At 43.2% G+C, this 16,197-nt stretch overlaps 1 protein-coding gene across 8 annotated transcripts in view; it reads left to right on the plus strand.

The window, feature by feature from the left end:
• The window catches only part of CADM1 (cell adhesion molecule 1), a 300,635-nt gene that overhangs the window by 252,726 nt on the left and 31,712 nt on the right, over positions 1–16,197 (plus strand). For 4 of the 8 annotated variants that reach the window (XM_081889906.1, XM_081889907.1, XM_081889912.1 and 1 more), the window contains exons 7-8: positions 588–760; positions 6,718–6,783. In XM_081889906.1, the coding sequence (XP_081746032.1) occupies positions 588–760; positions 6,718–6,783 (239 nt within the window). The remainder of the gene's footprint in view (positions 1–587; positions 761–6,717; positions 6,784–16,197) is intronic. The other 4 variants (XM_081889913.1, XM_081889908.1, XM_081889910.1 and 1 more) reach the window with 1 other exon arrangement.

Below are 16,197 nucleotides of genomic sequence, written 5' to 3' on the forward strand. Positions count from 1 at the left end.
GCTGCTTTCCCTGAGCTTTTCTTTTTTCTGTTTAACTGTTGTATCTTGCAGAGCCCTTTTATTCCTGCGTGTGGTATATTATCCTTCACTTGGTATGTGTGAAGCTTTGCATATTGTGGCTTTAAACTTGTTTTTCCAAATCCTGTGTGAGAAGAGGAAGAGAGAGGGGATGATTGCTCACTTGGAAATTATGTCTCTGGTGTTCTTTGCAATTCAGAAAGCCAAAGGAAACCGAGGGCATTATGGGCTGGTTTACCTTAGTTATGTCTCTCTCCAACAAATGTTTTGCATTGCTTCCAGAAGATGCTAAGACTTTGATGGAAAAGAATTTCAGAGCTGAGAAATAATACCCAAGCATCCTCCTGTGTGTGCCCCCACAAAGAAAAGGCTGAGCCTCCCTGCTTTTCCAATTGCATATTGTCTCTCTCTCTCTTTCTCCCTGCCCATTAAAGTTGGATATTTGTTACTGAACTCAACTATATCACAGGAAGAAAGAAATGCTACTTATGACATTGACTTAACATGCAAGTAAAAGGGTTAGTAATGCATTTGGGGTTATTGTTTTGTTTTGTCTTCTCCCTGCTTAGGCCTACAGATGTGTCATGGTTAAGAGTAGACGACGAGATGCCTCAACACGTTATAGTGTCAGGTTCAAACCTCCACATTAACAGCCTAAACAAAAGCGATAACGGCACATACCGCTGCAAGGCTTCCAATGAAGTGGGGATGTCCTTTTCCGATTACACACTTTATGTATACGGTACGTGAGACAACCACACCCTTCTTCCAGATGTCTTTATGCTGAATTGCTGGCGAATATTCTGGGCGGGGGTTGTGGGGAGGGGGTGGAATAAGAAAGCAGTTTGATGGAGAAAGCAGCCTTTGATAACTGTTCAAACTCGGCATGTTAAGTGAGTGGGTTGTTTAAAGCACACACAGAAAACCCAAAACCAAGCCTATTTACTTCTATCTTCTTTCCCCCATCTGATTCAGACTGTGTTTTCTTCCCATGTCAAGTAAGAAACTACTGCCTGCACTGTCATTAAGTGCTGGCTTGGAGAAGGAGAGTTGCCAGATGCAATGAGGGGCAGGGCAATAAACATATTGGAGTCACCCTGTCTCATTTCACAATCCAGGACAGCTTCAGCCATATTCCCATTTGTATTCCAGTGAAGTCTTTTCGGAAGCGTCTGAAAAAATGAGCCCGGGAGTTTTTTTTTATTTATTTATTTTAAGCCAGGCCTTCTTTAGCAAGTTAAATAACTGAAGATGTGTGCAGATAATGTAACCCAGCACACAATCTGGAAAGGCAAGTCTCATTCTGCCTGTCTTCAGCTGCCAAAGAGGCACTAAAACATTTGCTAAGGCATTTTCTTAAAAGTGTCGTTTATGTACCTGCTTTAATTCTGTTTTCCTGGGTTTCTTTTTACCATTCCTTAAAATGTTGTGTCATAAATAGCAGTAATCTTAGCCTGCAAAAATAAAAATTAAATAATTTCCCACTCCGGAGCTACCTTTCAGAATACGGTCCTTTCAGCCTTGGGAAGACTGGTGTGTTCTGTGTGACATGAACACATTGCTGCTCTGTAGGCTGTGGTGCAGGCAGCGTGGACAGATAAATCAAGGCGTTTAATAACGAGAGCCAGTTGTTTTCAGATCATTGTGTTCCTGAATCCCCTCGGATCCAGAAGACTCTTTCTAGGAAAACTTTAGGGGGTGATTGTTGGCTGCAGTCCCATTCCATGAAATGTCACTTCACATGTGTAGGGCATTCAATTTATATAGCAGGCTCTGTCGTAAATGTTGCAGCTTCAGAATGTTTAATGGGTAAGTTGCCTTCAGTCATTCCTTTCCCATACATCCTCTCTAACCTCCCCGCAGCCCCCCGGCCTCCAAGTCTGCCCTCTCCAGCAGCTTAGCGTTGCTCTGCATATTGATGCTTGCGATGCAGCAGCTCAGTCTGGGCTTCTGACCCTGTGCACTGTTCCAAGTTGTTATAATCTGCCAACCGTCATGGGCCTCCATCCTTGACATTAGTTTGCAAGTGCAGAGTTGGAGCGGAGCAGTAGATTTGTTTGCTCGGGGCACAAAGCATGAAACCCACCAATTGCAATCTTCACCCAGGGAGAGGCATTGTGAGGTTCCTCTCTGTACTTGTATAGAGCAGCTAACTGCATAGTTTATTCTTCCCCTGCCCATCCATCAAAATTATGTGTACATATACAGGTAGGAACCTTTTAATGGTGTAGAGTAGGAGAGTGTCCTCCTGATGATGTTACCTTTGTGTGGTTGCTCCAGAGAAGGTGTTTTGACTTCCTTGTGTAGGCCATAGCTGCCCCTAAGTCTAGTGTAAGAGAAGTGAAACTTGTGTGAATGGAAGTTAATTGGGCTGGAAAGATTAGGAGGACAGTGCATATCAGATGATGTGTACAAGTCTTAGGGAGGACGAGATGGTTGGACAGTGTTCTCGAAGCCACAAACATGAGTCTGACCAAACTGCGGGAGGCAGTGGAAGACAGGAGTGCCTGGCGTGCTCTGGTCCATGGGGTCACAAAGAGTTGGCCATGACTAAACGACTAAACAACAAAAACAAGTCTTAGGAAATATTGGTGGGGAAAAACTTTTTAAAGTTAGGATTTAGAAAAGTAACATTTCCAAACAATCTAATCCTTCCTACAGAACAGCTTCTCATGGGTGAGTTGAACAGAAGGTTGTCCTTGCCATCGTTACACTGAAAAATGTTTAAATAGTAGGATTATCACTGAAAACAACCAAATGCTTTCAAAGAGAACAGGAGAGATAAAATTAATAATGGAATAAAGCCCATATCCCTCAAATTCAAATGCACCATTCCACGTAGGTGCCACCATGTCCTCTTGCCTTGTATCTGAAAAACATTGGACTGATACTTTCTCCCCTCAACCAAAAACCAAGGCTTTCAATCAAAACTGAAATATGTTACCGCCTGTACCCATTTTCAGTGGGAACACCTCGGGGGAGACTGACATGCCTGCCAAATCTTGCAAGTTTAGTTGATGAAAAAAGTGGTGAAGCTAAAAATTGAGAAGGCTCAGGAGACAACACTACGACCCCACGTTGGTCACCAGATCACTCAAAACCTGTTAGGAGTTTGCTACTGCTAATCAGTTTTTCTGTTGCATGAGCCAGTTAGAGGACCATGGATCTGAAGATCTTGTACCCTGGAAATGCATCAAATCAAAGTCTCTTTCAGTACCTGCCTAATACAGTCAAATGCGCTGGCAGTGGAAGCTGGATATCTGTACTGTGTACAGTGTACTATGCATTCTTTTTCTGACCCCGGGGGGGGGGTGTTACCTGGAATTGTCCTCTCCTGTGGAAAGATACAGCAGAGGTCAGCTTTGCTGACATCATCTGAGGGAAGGAGCAACCCTCATTTTCTTGATGATCTCCTGACCTGAATTGTGTATCAGTCTTGGCTAAGTTCCTGGTCTCAGGCTGAGGCCCATCAAACCTCTGCTTAAAAATTAACATGAAAATATATTTAAGCAACAAAGGATCTAAGAAATTATCAGCAGCGTAGCCAACCTTCGGCACCAAACTTGCAAAGCCCAGCTAACAGCTACTCCTCTGATGGCATCTTATGTTGGCATCTGATTGAATATGGGAGAATGCCGTCTATAAACACTCAGCAGGCAAAACTGGTTTTCGGCTTCTTTGCCTGCTTGGAATCACCCATTTCAACACAGTCTGGCAGCAGGAAAAATAGGTAGTAAACACATTGCCCCTAGTCAAACATGACTCTGTTTGTAGAGTAGCCCCTGCCATGTACAGCTGAGTGGGAGACACAGAATCTTATGTACCAGGCACAATCAACCAATGGATTCTTCTGCATCTACTTCAGTAGGGTCTGCAGGTAGCACTCATAGAATCATAGAATTGGAAGGGACCCAGGCGTCATCCAGTCCAGCCCTCTGCAATGCAGGCATCTCAGCTCAAGCATCCATGGTCATCTAACCTTTGCTTAAAAACCTCCAAGTAACCCCAGCCCAAGTAAAGTTTGTGTGAAAGGGAACTGCATGTTTTGTAAATGTGTTAGCAACAGGATTGTGGAGGCCCCTGACATGTCACTGTACATAAGTATAAATTCCTTGATGACATTTTGAAGCAGATTTATGGGGGAAGGGGGAGAGAGATCTCCCTCAAAATGGCACCTCTGTGACGAGAGATAGCCTGTCTCTGAGTATCAGGCCCTGGACACAGAGATTGGGCATCCCCTTCAGCATCTGACTTGCCCCATTTGAAGGGTGAATTCAGGCTTAGATCAGTTGTTGTTGGGTTCTTTAAAAAAAACACACCCACAAAAATAACTAGATAAAAATAAATTGTACTGGCCTGCTAGGAGGCTACATACCTTATGTTTTTCATGCTGGCAACAAGAGAGGAAGCTTAAGCATGCAGCTTCTATTAAGCTTAGCATACTAGTTTTAAAATGCCTTTTACTGGCAGACAAGGCTTGGGGTGGACCTTTCTACCTCTCCTCTGCTGGCCTGCTGTGTTCCTGTGCTTCTTTCAAAGGAGATAGCTCAGAAACCAAGTGGTCTGGTAGAGGAACCTTCCTTTCTCTGCCAGCTAGCTCACTCTCCTGTGTGTAATCCCTGGCCACATTTGGCTTTCAGGGAAATAGTTAAATACTTGACTGGCCTAGATGAACCTCCAGGCTGATCAAGCAAGGCGATTCTTATCAAGTGTCAGATGTTGTAGGCAAAGTTTTTGTGTCAGTTCCCCTACTTATCTTCCAAATTTTCCAACCTGAACATGCATCGGGGGACCCATTTCTTTTTCTGTTTTATCATGTGTGCACTGGTGGTGGTGCTACTGTTGCCGCTCATCTCAGATCAGGCTGCGACTCAGGAGCAGGTACTAACCTACCAGATGAAGACCAGTGCCATAGGGAGCACCCAACCCTTCTGCTTCCTGATTCCTAGACCAGGCGTCAGCAAACTTTTTCAGCAGGGGGCCAGTCCATTGTCCCTCAGACCTTATGGGGAGTCGGACTATATTTTGGGGAAAAAATGAATGAATTCCTATGCCCCACAAATAACCCAGAGATGCATTTTAAATAAAAGGACACATTCTACTCATGTAAAAACATGTGATTCCCGGATCGTTCGTGGGCCGGATTTAGAAGGCGATTGGGCCGGATCTGGCCCCCGGGCCTTAGTTTGCCTACCCATGTCTAGACCATCAGCTCCTTTAATTTCACCACTTAAGTGAGCTCTGAATTGATTGCCTGAAGGTTTTCCCAAACGGAGGCCTTGACCCCTTGGTCTTGCAGTTGCTCCAGACATCTTGGTGGTTGCAAACATTCTCTCACTCAGTGACGCCGCACCCAAGTGATGTTTCCTATCTCCTGAGGAAGTTGTGCCAAACACAATAAAGGTGAAGCACATAATTAAAGTTTGGATGTATTAATTAGAAAATCTGAGAGCTCACTCGGAGATGAAAGAGTAGCAGATGTGTCAATGATGAGAAGTTTGACATGCTCGAGATAAAATTTAAAATCAAAAGCCTCCGAACTGTTTCATGCTCCATTATTGTGGATTCATTCCTGAGTTCAAAGTCTGGTGCTCTACTTAACACATTCAGTTTGATCATTTGGGCACAGATATGTGGTGGGTTCCCCCCCTCCCTTTTTCTTCCCTCCACCCAGTAACTTTTTATGAAGTCGTGATGCTGTCTCTTCTGGATAAATATTTGATGCTTCTTGAGATTGTTTGCTGTTGGCTTTTGCAGGTCAAGCGTCTTCTATACATGGTGCTCCCCCACCTACCTCTTTTTTTTTTTTTTAATGGCGGAGGGAGAAATCCCCTTCATCTTTATCTGTTGGGACCATTAAGGGATGTGATATATTAAACAGGAGGAAAATCTGTGAGCCCAGACAGAGCATTAATATTTATAAGTCACAAAGACATTGACTTTATTTTAAAAGAAATCTCACTAAAATCTTCCATGCATCCAACTTGATATTTAGTCGTGACATTCTCGTTCCCTTTTGTATTTATTACTGGCTTAGAAGTAGTTTTATATCCTGCTGGGATGTATTGATGGAGGGAGAATAATGAAGTTAACTGCTCTGGAGAAAGGCAGAGGGAAAGACGTACTCATCTGCTGTTGATATTTAGTCTGTTAAGCGCAGCAGGGTCTCTCTCGCCTGCCCCACTCCTAGCCCCTAATTTTTAGATTATTATTTTTTTAAGGCAGAATAAAGACAAAGCATTATTGTTCTTAATGCATTGCAAACCGTCCTCTTAGCCATAGAAAACATGCAACTTTTTTACTTGCTTTGTGTTGTTGTTTTTCATTTGTATTGGTTTCCCCCCCACAGGCTTTCCCCATACCATGTCACTCACGTATCAATGACTAATTTTGTGTTGTGTGTTGCTTCTCCCCACCCCACTGCCACCAATTTGTCCTAATGTTTGAGGGCAGGGAAATGTGTTGCTTTGCTTCAGTCATCCTAATCCGGAGCTTCTCCGCCAAATGAATGGAGTCCCATCCTCACATTTTAGCCTGCCCTCTTCTCCTGATACTTAAGACCTACTTCATAAGGGTGGGCAAGAGGGTATAACCGCCATCCTTTATTTTGCTTCTTTGTTAATTTATTGACCAGTTTTATGTTCTGCTCATATTTTTTAATTTGCTTTTTTTCTGTTTCCCTTTTTATGTTTTATCTAGATCCCCCCACAACTCTCCCTCCACCCACAACAACCACAACCACTACCATCCCTGCCACCACCACAGGTACGGTACCTTCATAAACCATGGATAAAAACCGAAATGTGTGTTACTTTCTATGAAAACCAGATGGGCAGAGGTTGGGGGAGGAGATAGAGGAGAGAAGGGGAGCTGTCACCACATTTTTTACACTTACTGTTAATTTATTTTGTTTTGCTTTGCTAGCACTGGAAAGTGGGACCCACCAATAAATGATCCTCTGATAATGGAGGTCCCTGAAGTCTCAAACATCCTGCTCAGGGAGTCCATAAATTAGCATTGCCCAGCCACACACACACACACACACACACCCCAGGTTCAGTTTGAGTTATTCATGCTTTAAAACGTAAAGCACTGATTCTCACTTTGAACTTTGGCTTCGATAGTATATTTACAAGCATCTTTCTTTATACTAGGCAATTAATTTCGTTTTGATTTTCAGTTATCATAATCTGCTTCAGTATCCTGCAGCCATCAGCACAGCGTACACAAACAGAGCTTCTTCCTGACGCTTTCTAAACTAGTTCCCTCTGAATTTTAAATCCCTGCCCTGCCTTCCCACCCATCACTTTGAGCCAAGATACATCCTACACAGTCAACCACCATCAGACACCACCCACCCCTTCCTGTGAGCTGCTCTCTCCCTCTTCTGATAACCGGGCATGGTTGCCAAACCCATCTTCCATTGTCATCACCTCCCCTGGATGCTTCTGTTGCAGCTTTTTTTAATTTTTCTTTCGATAAGAAGAGATGCCAGACAGAGTCCTGTACGGAAGGTGAGACTGCACTACTCTCTTCACAGGCAGCCTTTGATCTTGTTACAATCTCCCCTTTGCTTAACGCGAAGTTTGCCATTCACCTTCCAGGCAGTTGTTGTGCCTTCACTCTCTTTATGTCCCTGTCTTCCGCTTTGCTTTCCCAGGGATTCAGAATTAATGGATCTGTACAAATAACAAAAAACTTTCCTTCCAGTGTGCCTTAGCTATCATTTTCTGTTGTCTTGTCTAGCCTTTTGCCTCATTACATTTTTCTCCTTCCAGGATCTTAAGAAACCAAAACTCCTATAGGTTTCTGTGTGTTCCCAGAGTGCCTGAGTGGTTTGTTTTGTCTGCAGCATTATGGAGTGGGTCTGCCCACACACTGACCCACCATTTACCTTCTAGCACTTTGTGGTGGTGGTCCACAGGTTAACCTCAACATGTGCCTTATAAACCTGTGCAAGGAGCAGACTGAAGACTCCAGATAAATGCAATTTGAAGGGTGGAGGGTCTCAGCAGGCTACCTGATGAAGAGCAGAGCTCATTTTCATGTGAAATGACTTCCGGCGTTTAAACTGTCATGGTGAGGTGTCTTTCATGGGAGGCAAGTTAAGTTGTGGCAACTGTATTGCTTTTATAACCCCTAATAGATCTTCAGACTCGACTAACTTTCCTCCGCTCACTCCTTAAGACTCTGCCTTCATAGGAGGTCTCGCCATGACCTCAGGGTAGAATATCGACTTCTGGGGGTTTGCAGTATGAGGTCTTTTTTTCTGCATGGCTAGGGGTTTGCATCTGATATTTCAGACCAGAAGACATTCACCCTGCTTTGTTTTTTCACCACCTAAAAGTGAAACTGTAACTTCGATGGGAGAGGACATCTTAGGGCGACTGGGTATCGAGCTAAACTCTCCTTCAGGAATAAGTGCTCAAAGCAAAATATGTGTGCATTAAAAACTGCACCCAGGTTGGTGCTGGGCAGCGAGGCAGAGTGCTTTTTAAAACTCAGAGTAAAAATAATGTAAGTTGGAATGATAGAGAAGGATTCTCTTGCTCACATGGGGAAAGACAGTAATAAAGCTCTGGCCAGCAGTATTTGGATGGGTGGGGGAATTGACTGTAAATTAGCTCTCTCTGCAGCACTATCCAACCTCTGAGAGACACCAGGAGGTAGGAGGAAGATGACTAGTCACTGACAGCTTCTTATCCATCATTTTGTTGTTCCTTTTTGTTAGGCTCTGGCTCCTCAGTTTTTCTTTAAAACCAGCTGAAACCAATGGGATTCCAAAGTCCATGTTTCCATGTAGGTGGACCATTGCACCCACTATTCTTTTAAAGAACTGACTTATCCCTCTTCTTCACCCCTCTGTTTGTTTCTGTGGTTGCTGTCATCTATAAATATAATAAGACTACTTCTTTATGCCATTTCCATGCCGATTCTGTGGATTTTAATTTCACAGCGTTTCCCTCCGGGTGCTGCTAATTTTGTTTGTAATTTTTTGTTTGTATTTTTTTTAAAGAAGAATTTCCCCCTTCTTTTTAAGCGTTATCAGTTTAATTCCACATAAGCTGATAATATGGCTCAGTTTCATTGCAGGAAATGTTGCAGACAAGATGCAATCTTCTTCATGATTGGCTGTGTGGTGTGTCCTTCCCTTCCTCTTTTTTCCACATCACTCTTTATATTACCTTCAGCCACAATCAGGAACCCAACAGACCCTTTCCCCTGTAAGACTCTTCTGATGAATTGGAATCTTCCATCTCTTCCCAGAATCCACAGGCTCCTTGTGTGTGTGTGTGTGTGTGTGTGTTAATTTGTGTGTGTGTTTGTGTGTGAGAGAGAAATTAATTGATTACTCCTATGAGTTGTCCATTGATTAATGTCTCATAAACTCATATATGGGTGAAAACTATATTTATGAAGCAAAAAGCTCTTTCTTCCTAGATAACAAGTGTGTGTGACACAGCACGCATTTCCTCCTATATGTGTAAGAGAATGGACATTGCCTCTTTTCAGGTGGTGTAATTTCCCTCTGCAGTTTTTATAAGCGCTTACTTTAAATATATATGGTTCTCCTTTTTTAGCTGATGGCATTTTGGGCAATTAAAGGTGTTAAATACCAATTAACAAAAATGTTGCAATCCTTCTATACAAATGAGTTGGAGGGCTTCGGATCATTTGCGCACTTCAAAGTAGATATAATGGTGCTAGCTCAGGGCCTGTCAGCATAACGGGTCCCAAAACTCAGGTAAGTAGTAGACATCTTTGTTGAAATGTGGGTTTTGGTATCTTATGCTTTGCTCTTTCAGCAGAAGATTAAAACAGTGAATGGGACCAGTTGGGGCTCCTGATTGTGGCCACAGGTAATTCCTGGCTTTTAGTTGGATTTAAGCAACTGTTTTCCCCCACCTCCCTCTTCTTTAAGCCAACATCAGGCCTCCTCAGAGGGTAATTCTGGACCCTTTGCTTTAACTCAAGGCGTTTCATCCACGCACCAGCCATCTTATATCTTCTGCATACAGTTTCTCAAGAGCTACATCTTCCCTAGGCACAAAGTGCCCTTGTGGTGGTAACAAATGATCTGGCACTGAGGCATAGTTAAGCTGAGATTGCCACTAGGACAACTTTGTCAAATCCCTTCTTTCATTCCCCCCCCCCTTTTCCGTGATGGATGGGATCTTGCAGAGTTGCTGTGTCTTAGCAGACAAGCTGCGTAGGTATTTATCTTATCCTGAAGGCTTGATATCTTCCTGCATGGAATTTAACTTGGGCTCTCTCTCTTCAAACAGATGAAAGGTTAGAGAACCGAATGCCCCCCTCCTTCTCCTTTTCCGCAAGAGAGTAGGCTGCCTGCTTAAATTTGCCTTGTATATTATTGCCTGACAAATGGGTACAGAAATGAATTTCCGTTCTCTTGCTGCATTCTGTAGTACTTTAGAGCCACCCATTAGCCTTAAAAGCTTCAGCAGCCAAACACCAATGATTAAATGTCGGTATAAAACTCCAGGAATGTATTTTCTTCCTTCCGTGCTAAAGGTTTGTGTAACCGAAAACCATTCTCCAAATGAAATTAGCATAATTACCAACATTTTATGCAGTAGTCACAGGGAAAAATGCTTTCCTAAAAGCCTCAAGGGGCAACAGATCATTTCTGCTGTTGCTCTTACCCCTTCCCACATTGCCACCTGCTTAAAACCTATATATACAAACACATAGAGGCTTGCAAAGTCCAGTGGGTGTAAATTACCTCAGATTCAAGTTTGGGTGCTATGGGTGACCTTCATAAAGCCCCAAGCTCTTCAAATTAAAATGGGCAGGTGATAATGATCCCACTGTTCTTGGCAGCCCCTTGTCATACTCCCTGGAGTGGGGGCAATTTAACAGTATAGTTGCAATGTCATTTGTTTTATGCCAGAAGCCTGCAGTTATCAGTCCCAAATGCCTTCTTTCAAGCCTGACCCCAGTTAGTTGTGCCTGCAAAGGAACTCCAGCACTGCTGATGAAGCACAGTAAATTATTTTATTTCTTGCCCACATTGTAATTAAGAATGATTTTTCCATTGGCCTTTGATGGCTAGTCTCTGGATGCTTCATGCTCTCCTCACCAAGTTTCCCCTAACTAGAGATCCGTTTCCCAGCATGTCATGTGATAATTTGACTGAGTAACCCTTTGTCTATCACGGGTTCGATTCGTTTTGTGTTTGGCCCTCTCCCTGGCAAGCAGCACCACTTCCCCCCAACCCCATAAAAAAACCCACCACCCTTTTATATCACTTCAAAAATGTCCTTGTGGCTTTATTCATTAAGACATACAATATGATATGGCAGAGCAAGCTGCATAATTTAAATTGCCCCTGGAGTCTTCCCTTGAAATGTTCCATTTGGACAGCTGTTATTTTCTGCGAGATAATTAAAAAGTTCTTAATATTTGTTTAAAAATAAACCCTTCTTTTCTTTGGGGCAAAGCACGTGTGTGTGTGTGTGTGTGTGTGTGTTCAGTTTATCTGTCCTCCTCTGATAGACCAATTGTTCTTCCACCCAAGTACATTGGTGCTTGTGCATGTGTTGCAACTGCAGGCATGGACTTGCAGCCTCCCCTGTTTGTCTCTTGGTTTCTGTGCTAATAGAACAAAAGACATCTTCAGCATCTTCCCATGGAGTCCCTAGTGCTGGAACTGGCATGTTGGATCATGCCTAGGATGGAGATTCCATTATGTCTTCAGCAGGGGCACCAGCACAATCACAAGCAACTTCGTGATTCCTCCAAAATTCACTCTCACTCACAGCCTGAACATGTTATCTGTTTTCCTTCCTGTAAAACAACATTATGGCTTTAAAAAAAACAAAAACCAGACTGAGATGGCGTGGTGTTAAGACAGCAAGAAGGTTACAAAAATGTTCATGTACTAGTCTTCCTCCCCCCCCCCCCCACTTTAAACAACAGGTGCAGTGGAATTAATGGGCAATAGATTCAGACAATGCATCATTAATTTGTGGAATCTGCTGTTGCAAGATGAGCTTTAAAGGGAGAGTTAGACAAATTCCTGGAGGACAATTGGTCTGTCATTGGGTATTGGGCATGGTGGCAGAGGAGCACCATTGGCAGTGAGTTATTGCTTTCATGAACTTCTTGCAGGCTTTTGGGGAACTTCAGGTCTTCCACTGTGGGTAGCTGCCAGATGCTGGAATAGATGGGCCCACCTGGGTTTCGTCTTGCAGGCTTTCCCTATGTTTTTAGAGATGTACTTCAGCAAAGGACTTGAGGTATTTCACCCAAGGATTTAAAATAAGTATTTGAATGTCTTATAAATCAAATTAGTGCCAGACTGTCTAAAATGGTATATTTGAGCCAACACAACCCCGCATTTGAAAATTTAGCTAAGACTCATTGGAGGCCCAAACCTGTTCACGTCACCTTTTAATTTGGTGCTTACTGTCACAATATACAAGAATCACATTAGCGTTATCAAAACCTTGCTTCAGACACTTGACTCAAGCTGCTGCTTCTTTTTGGTTGTGAGACGTGGATAAATTTGTTTGAGAGTTTTTGTTGCATATTTGCACTACAAATATTTAATGGACGTAAATGTTTGGAATCACTCCTTTCCATTTTTCAGAAATTCAGAAGAAGCAACCACTGTTCTTCTGCCAGACTGAATTTTGCAGTGTGGCACATGTTTCCTTCTCCGCAGCAGGTTGGCCAAGCTGGTTTCCTCCAGATGGTTTGGTCTGTGGCTGCCATCAGCCCCGAGGTCATCTTACGCCCCTGCTGGCTGGGACTGATGGCTGTTGTCGTTCAAAACATCTGGAGGGCACCAGCTTGGTGAAGGCTGCAAAGGTGGCCTTTGTACATCCCCCGAGACGGGCGCTTGATTCCCAGGAGCATTTCGCAGACTGGCATAACCTTCAGTTCCCGCAAATTATTTATTGTATCATCTTGGCTTTCTGTGGAGGCTTCCTTGTGTCTCTGGTAAAATGTCAAGTTAATTTAGAGTTGATGTTGCGATCTCCTGACATTTTCATCCACTGTGTGACCACATTAAAAGGGAAGAGAGGAGGAGGTAGAGCCCCCTATACCTGGGAAGAAATAAGTAGGAGAAGCGGTTTCTGCTGCCAGTGCACAGCCAAGAACCAGCAAGAGCATTTCACCCCCTTTTTAAGGAATCAAACCCTTTCTCTGAGGAAACCAGTTTCACTTATGCATTGAAAGAAAACTTCTCGAATTGAAGGGGGAAAGGCAGCTTAAATAATATTAAGCTTCCATGTATTCTGATGGCTTCTCATTTCATTCCTAGCATACCTGGAAGCTCCTAGAGTTGTAAAAGAAATGTACAGTTTACCTTGGCTTCTGCTACCCCACTTCTGGCCAGTTAGCTGTGTCGACAGGATTGGTCCCACCTGTCCTCTTGGATCAGCTGCTGAGGACAGCAAATGTTGGGTACACTGAACTGGCTTCCTCGAACCCCTCTCCCCTGCAAAAAAAAAAGGGGGGGACAATTCTTCTAGGTTCATTGTGCAACTCCTATTTGCTGGGTTGGGACTTGCACAGGAGACATTCCAGCTGGGATTGGGTGACCTTTGATTAAAATTGCTTTTTGTTTCCCCCAACGCCAGCGCTAAGGTGCTTTTGCATGTTCACTCAAGGATGCTTCATTTCACTAGGCTGGAGGCCTGGATGGAGAGCTGTGTGGAATGAAGCGTTAAATCTCTGCCCAATATGCAGTTCCATGCTTCAAAAAATAATTTTCTATGCTACACAAAACTACTAAACGGATCCTGATTATTTTTGTGAAACATCTGGTCCGCAAATGAAGCTATCTCGTGGGTGTAGTACAAGCAGGACGCTGTAGAAAACGACGCTTCCAACGCTCTCGCTTGGAAGTGCTGTTTTGCATAGCTTGCTCTTGTTCCGACAGCAGCGTGAGACGGGGCATCTCCTGCCCCCTTCCTTTCAGGGAGATTCCGCTCGCTCTGTCTAGGCCTGTTACATCCCTGCTTCTGTGTTCTTTCTGCCCTGCAAATCCTGCAGTTGTCTAGTTTAACTGAAACATAATACAGATCGAAGGAGCTGAGACAGGTGGGAATAAATGGAAGATTTTGACTATGTCCTGCTTTTTACAGCCACCTATAGATCTGTTTCCTTCATGCATTCTTCTAAGCATCCCAGGGGCAAACGACTGTCCAGCCATAGGGTGCTTGAGCTCGATAATCTTGACCCAGAATGGCAGCTCTTTCAGCTCTGTGGGCAAATTCTATGTCAAATTACCCTCTTTTTCTTCTTTTTAAAAAACAAATAAATGCAAGATTATGTCTTAATAGCATGCTTTGATTGCAGCATGGCATCTCAGGTAGGTGATAATTATACAAACAGTTAATACTCTGGGGGAAGCATAGTTTCTCAAAGCAGGAGCAGTTAAGTTGCCTGGATTCTATAGGCTGGCAACAGATTTAGGACTTTTTTTAAAAAAAGACTGTCCTTGGGTTTTCATTTATGGAACCCATTCTGTTAGAGACTGTGGACTAATTTTATGGATTAGTTTTTAAACCCCCCAGTCTGTCACACTCAGTGAACAATTTTAAGTTGGAGAGAAGCCATCTGAATGGATTAGAATGTGCCACCGAGGAGTTTGAATGCCACTGTTTCAACTTAATATTGCCCAGCTGTCTCAGAGGCTGGCTTGTTAGGGGGGTGGGTAGTTCTTTTACATTGACCATGTTAAATGACTGATATCCAAAGGGATAGACAATGCCACCTTCCCCCGCCCCCTGCCCCCCACTTTGTAAGATAACATCATCCATGACAAAATATTTAATGTCTTTGGTATCTGGTTATGTTTGTTTTTATTATCAAGAGTTTCTAACACTTGAGATAAAAAGCAACTTGATACTTAGAATGCAGTTTTCCTGCAGCTGGGCCACTCTTTCCCCAGTTACAATGTTTGGATTATATTTGAAAAGCAAACACATAGTTGGTACACACATAGATGGGGTGGTGGGAGGGAAAGAAGGGAGATGCTGAGAAATGGGGGACATGCTTCTATTACTCCACATCCTCAGTAAATTTTAAGTTTGTCACTGCTCTTTAAGACTGGACAGATAATTGATTCACTCTTGTGTTGTTGTTTTACATGAACTAGTGGCTTTGTGAACGGGATATGCCATAGTATTGTCAGCAAATAGACTCCTTTTGTCCCCTCTGTCACTTGTGGGACCTACAGAATTTCTGGCAGATTATTTTTGATCTGTTCCTTAGTGTTTTTACCCCAAGGAGACAAAGCAGGTGGTAATTCCTCCTCCTTTCAAAGTGGGGTGGGGTGGAGTGGGGGAACCATTGTTCTTCTTCTATGTGTTGCTTTCTGCTTTTGAAAATGAAGCCATTTGTTCCTGGACATCACTGTAAAGTGCCTTAAGAAAGTAATACATATATATATCAGCATGAATGCCATTGCTAAACCAGGAGCTCATTTGGGAAGATGGCCTAGACTGAGTTGGACTTCGAGGCAGTGCACCTTTTAATCATTAACTGCTTTATTTCCCGCTGTGATCACCCAGCCCATCTGCTAATCATAACTTTGCCATTCCAGCTGCAGCCAACATGATGTTGTTTGACTTTGAATATTTGTTCGCCTTTTAACTGCTTGAGAACTTTGTGTTTCATTTTTGTTTGTTTGTTACCTGCTGATCTCTGTCCCTGGATGGGAAAAGCGAGCTGCACTGTCCACACGGAACACTGTTCCTTGACTAATAATCTTTTTCCAGCATATGAGCAGAAGTTCTGATTTCGGCACGGTTTCATTTTGAACCGGAAGTTCACATAATTTCCCACACACATAAACAGACACACAGAGGAAAGAGGTTAGTCAGTTATTCTAGGGAGAGCATGAAATTTCAGGCGTTAACACACAGCCCATCCAATTTAATCCTAGCATCCCCTCTGACCTTTCCTTTACACCTTTGAATCCCCCACCAGTTAAAATGAGACATTGTAGGCTATGCAATTGAGGATGAAAGGGGCAGGCCTCAAACTTCTGTTTCATTAACTGTCAAGCATTTTTGATGCTTTAATTCTGCCAAAGCTCCCAATGTGAGATCAGGAGCTTGGTGGTCCTGAACTGTGTGTTAGATTGGATTGCAAAGTGGAAAACTATCTGTGTTAGAATGGAGGATAAGATGTGCCATAGGT

The sequence above is a fragment of the Podarcis melisellensis genome (genome assembly GCF_964234715.1).
Source record: "Podarcis melisellensis genome assembly, chromosome: 15".
In the NCBI taxonomy this organism is placed as follows: Eukaryota; Metazoa; Chordata; class Lepidosauria; order Squamata; family Lacertidae; genus Podarcis; species Podarcis melisellensis.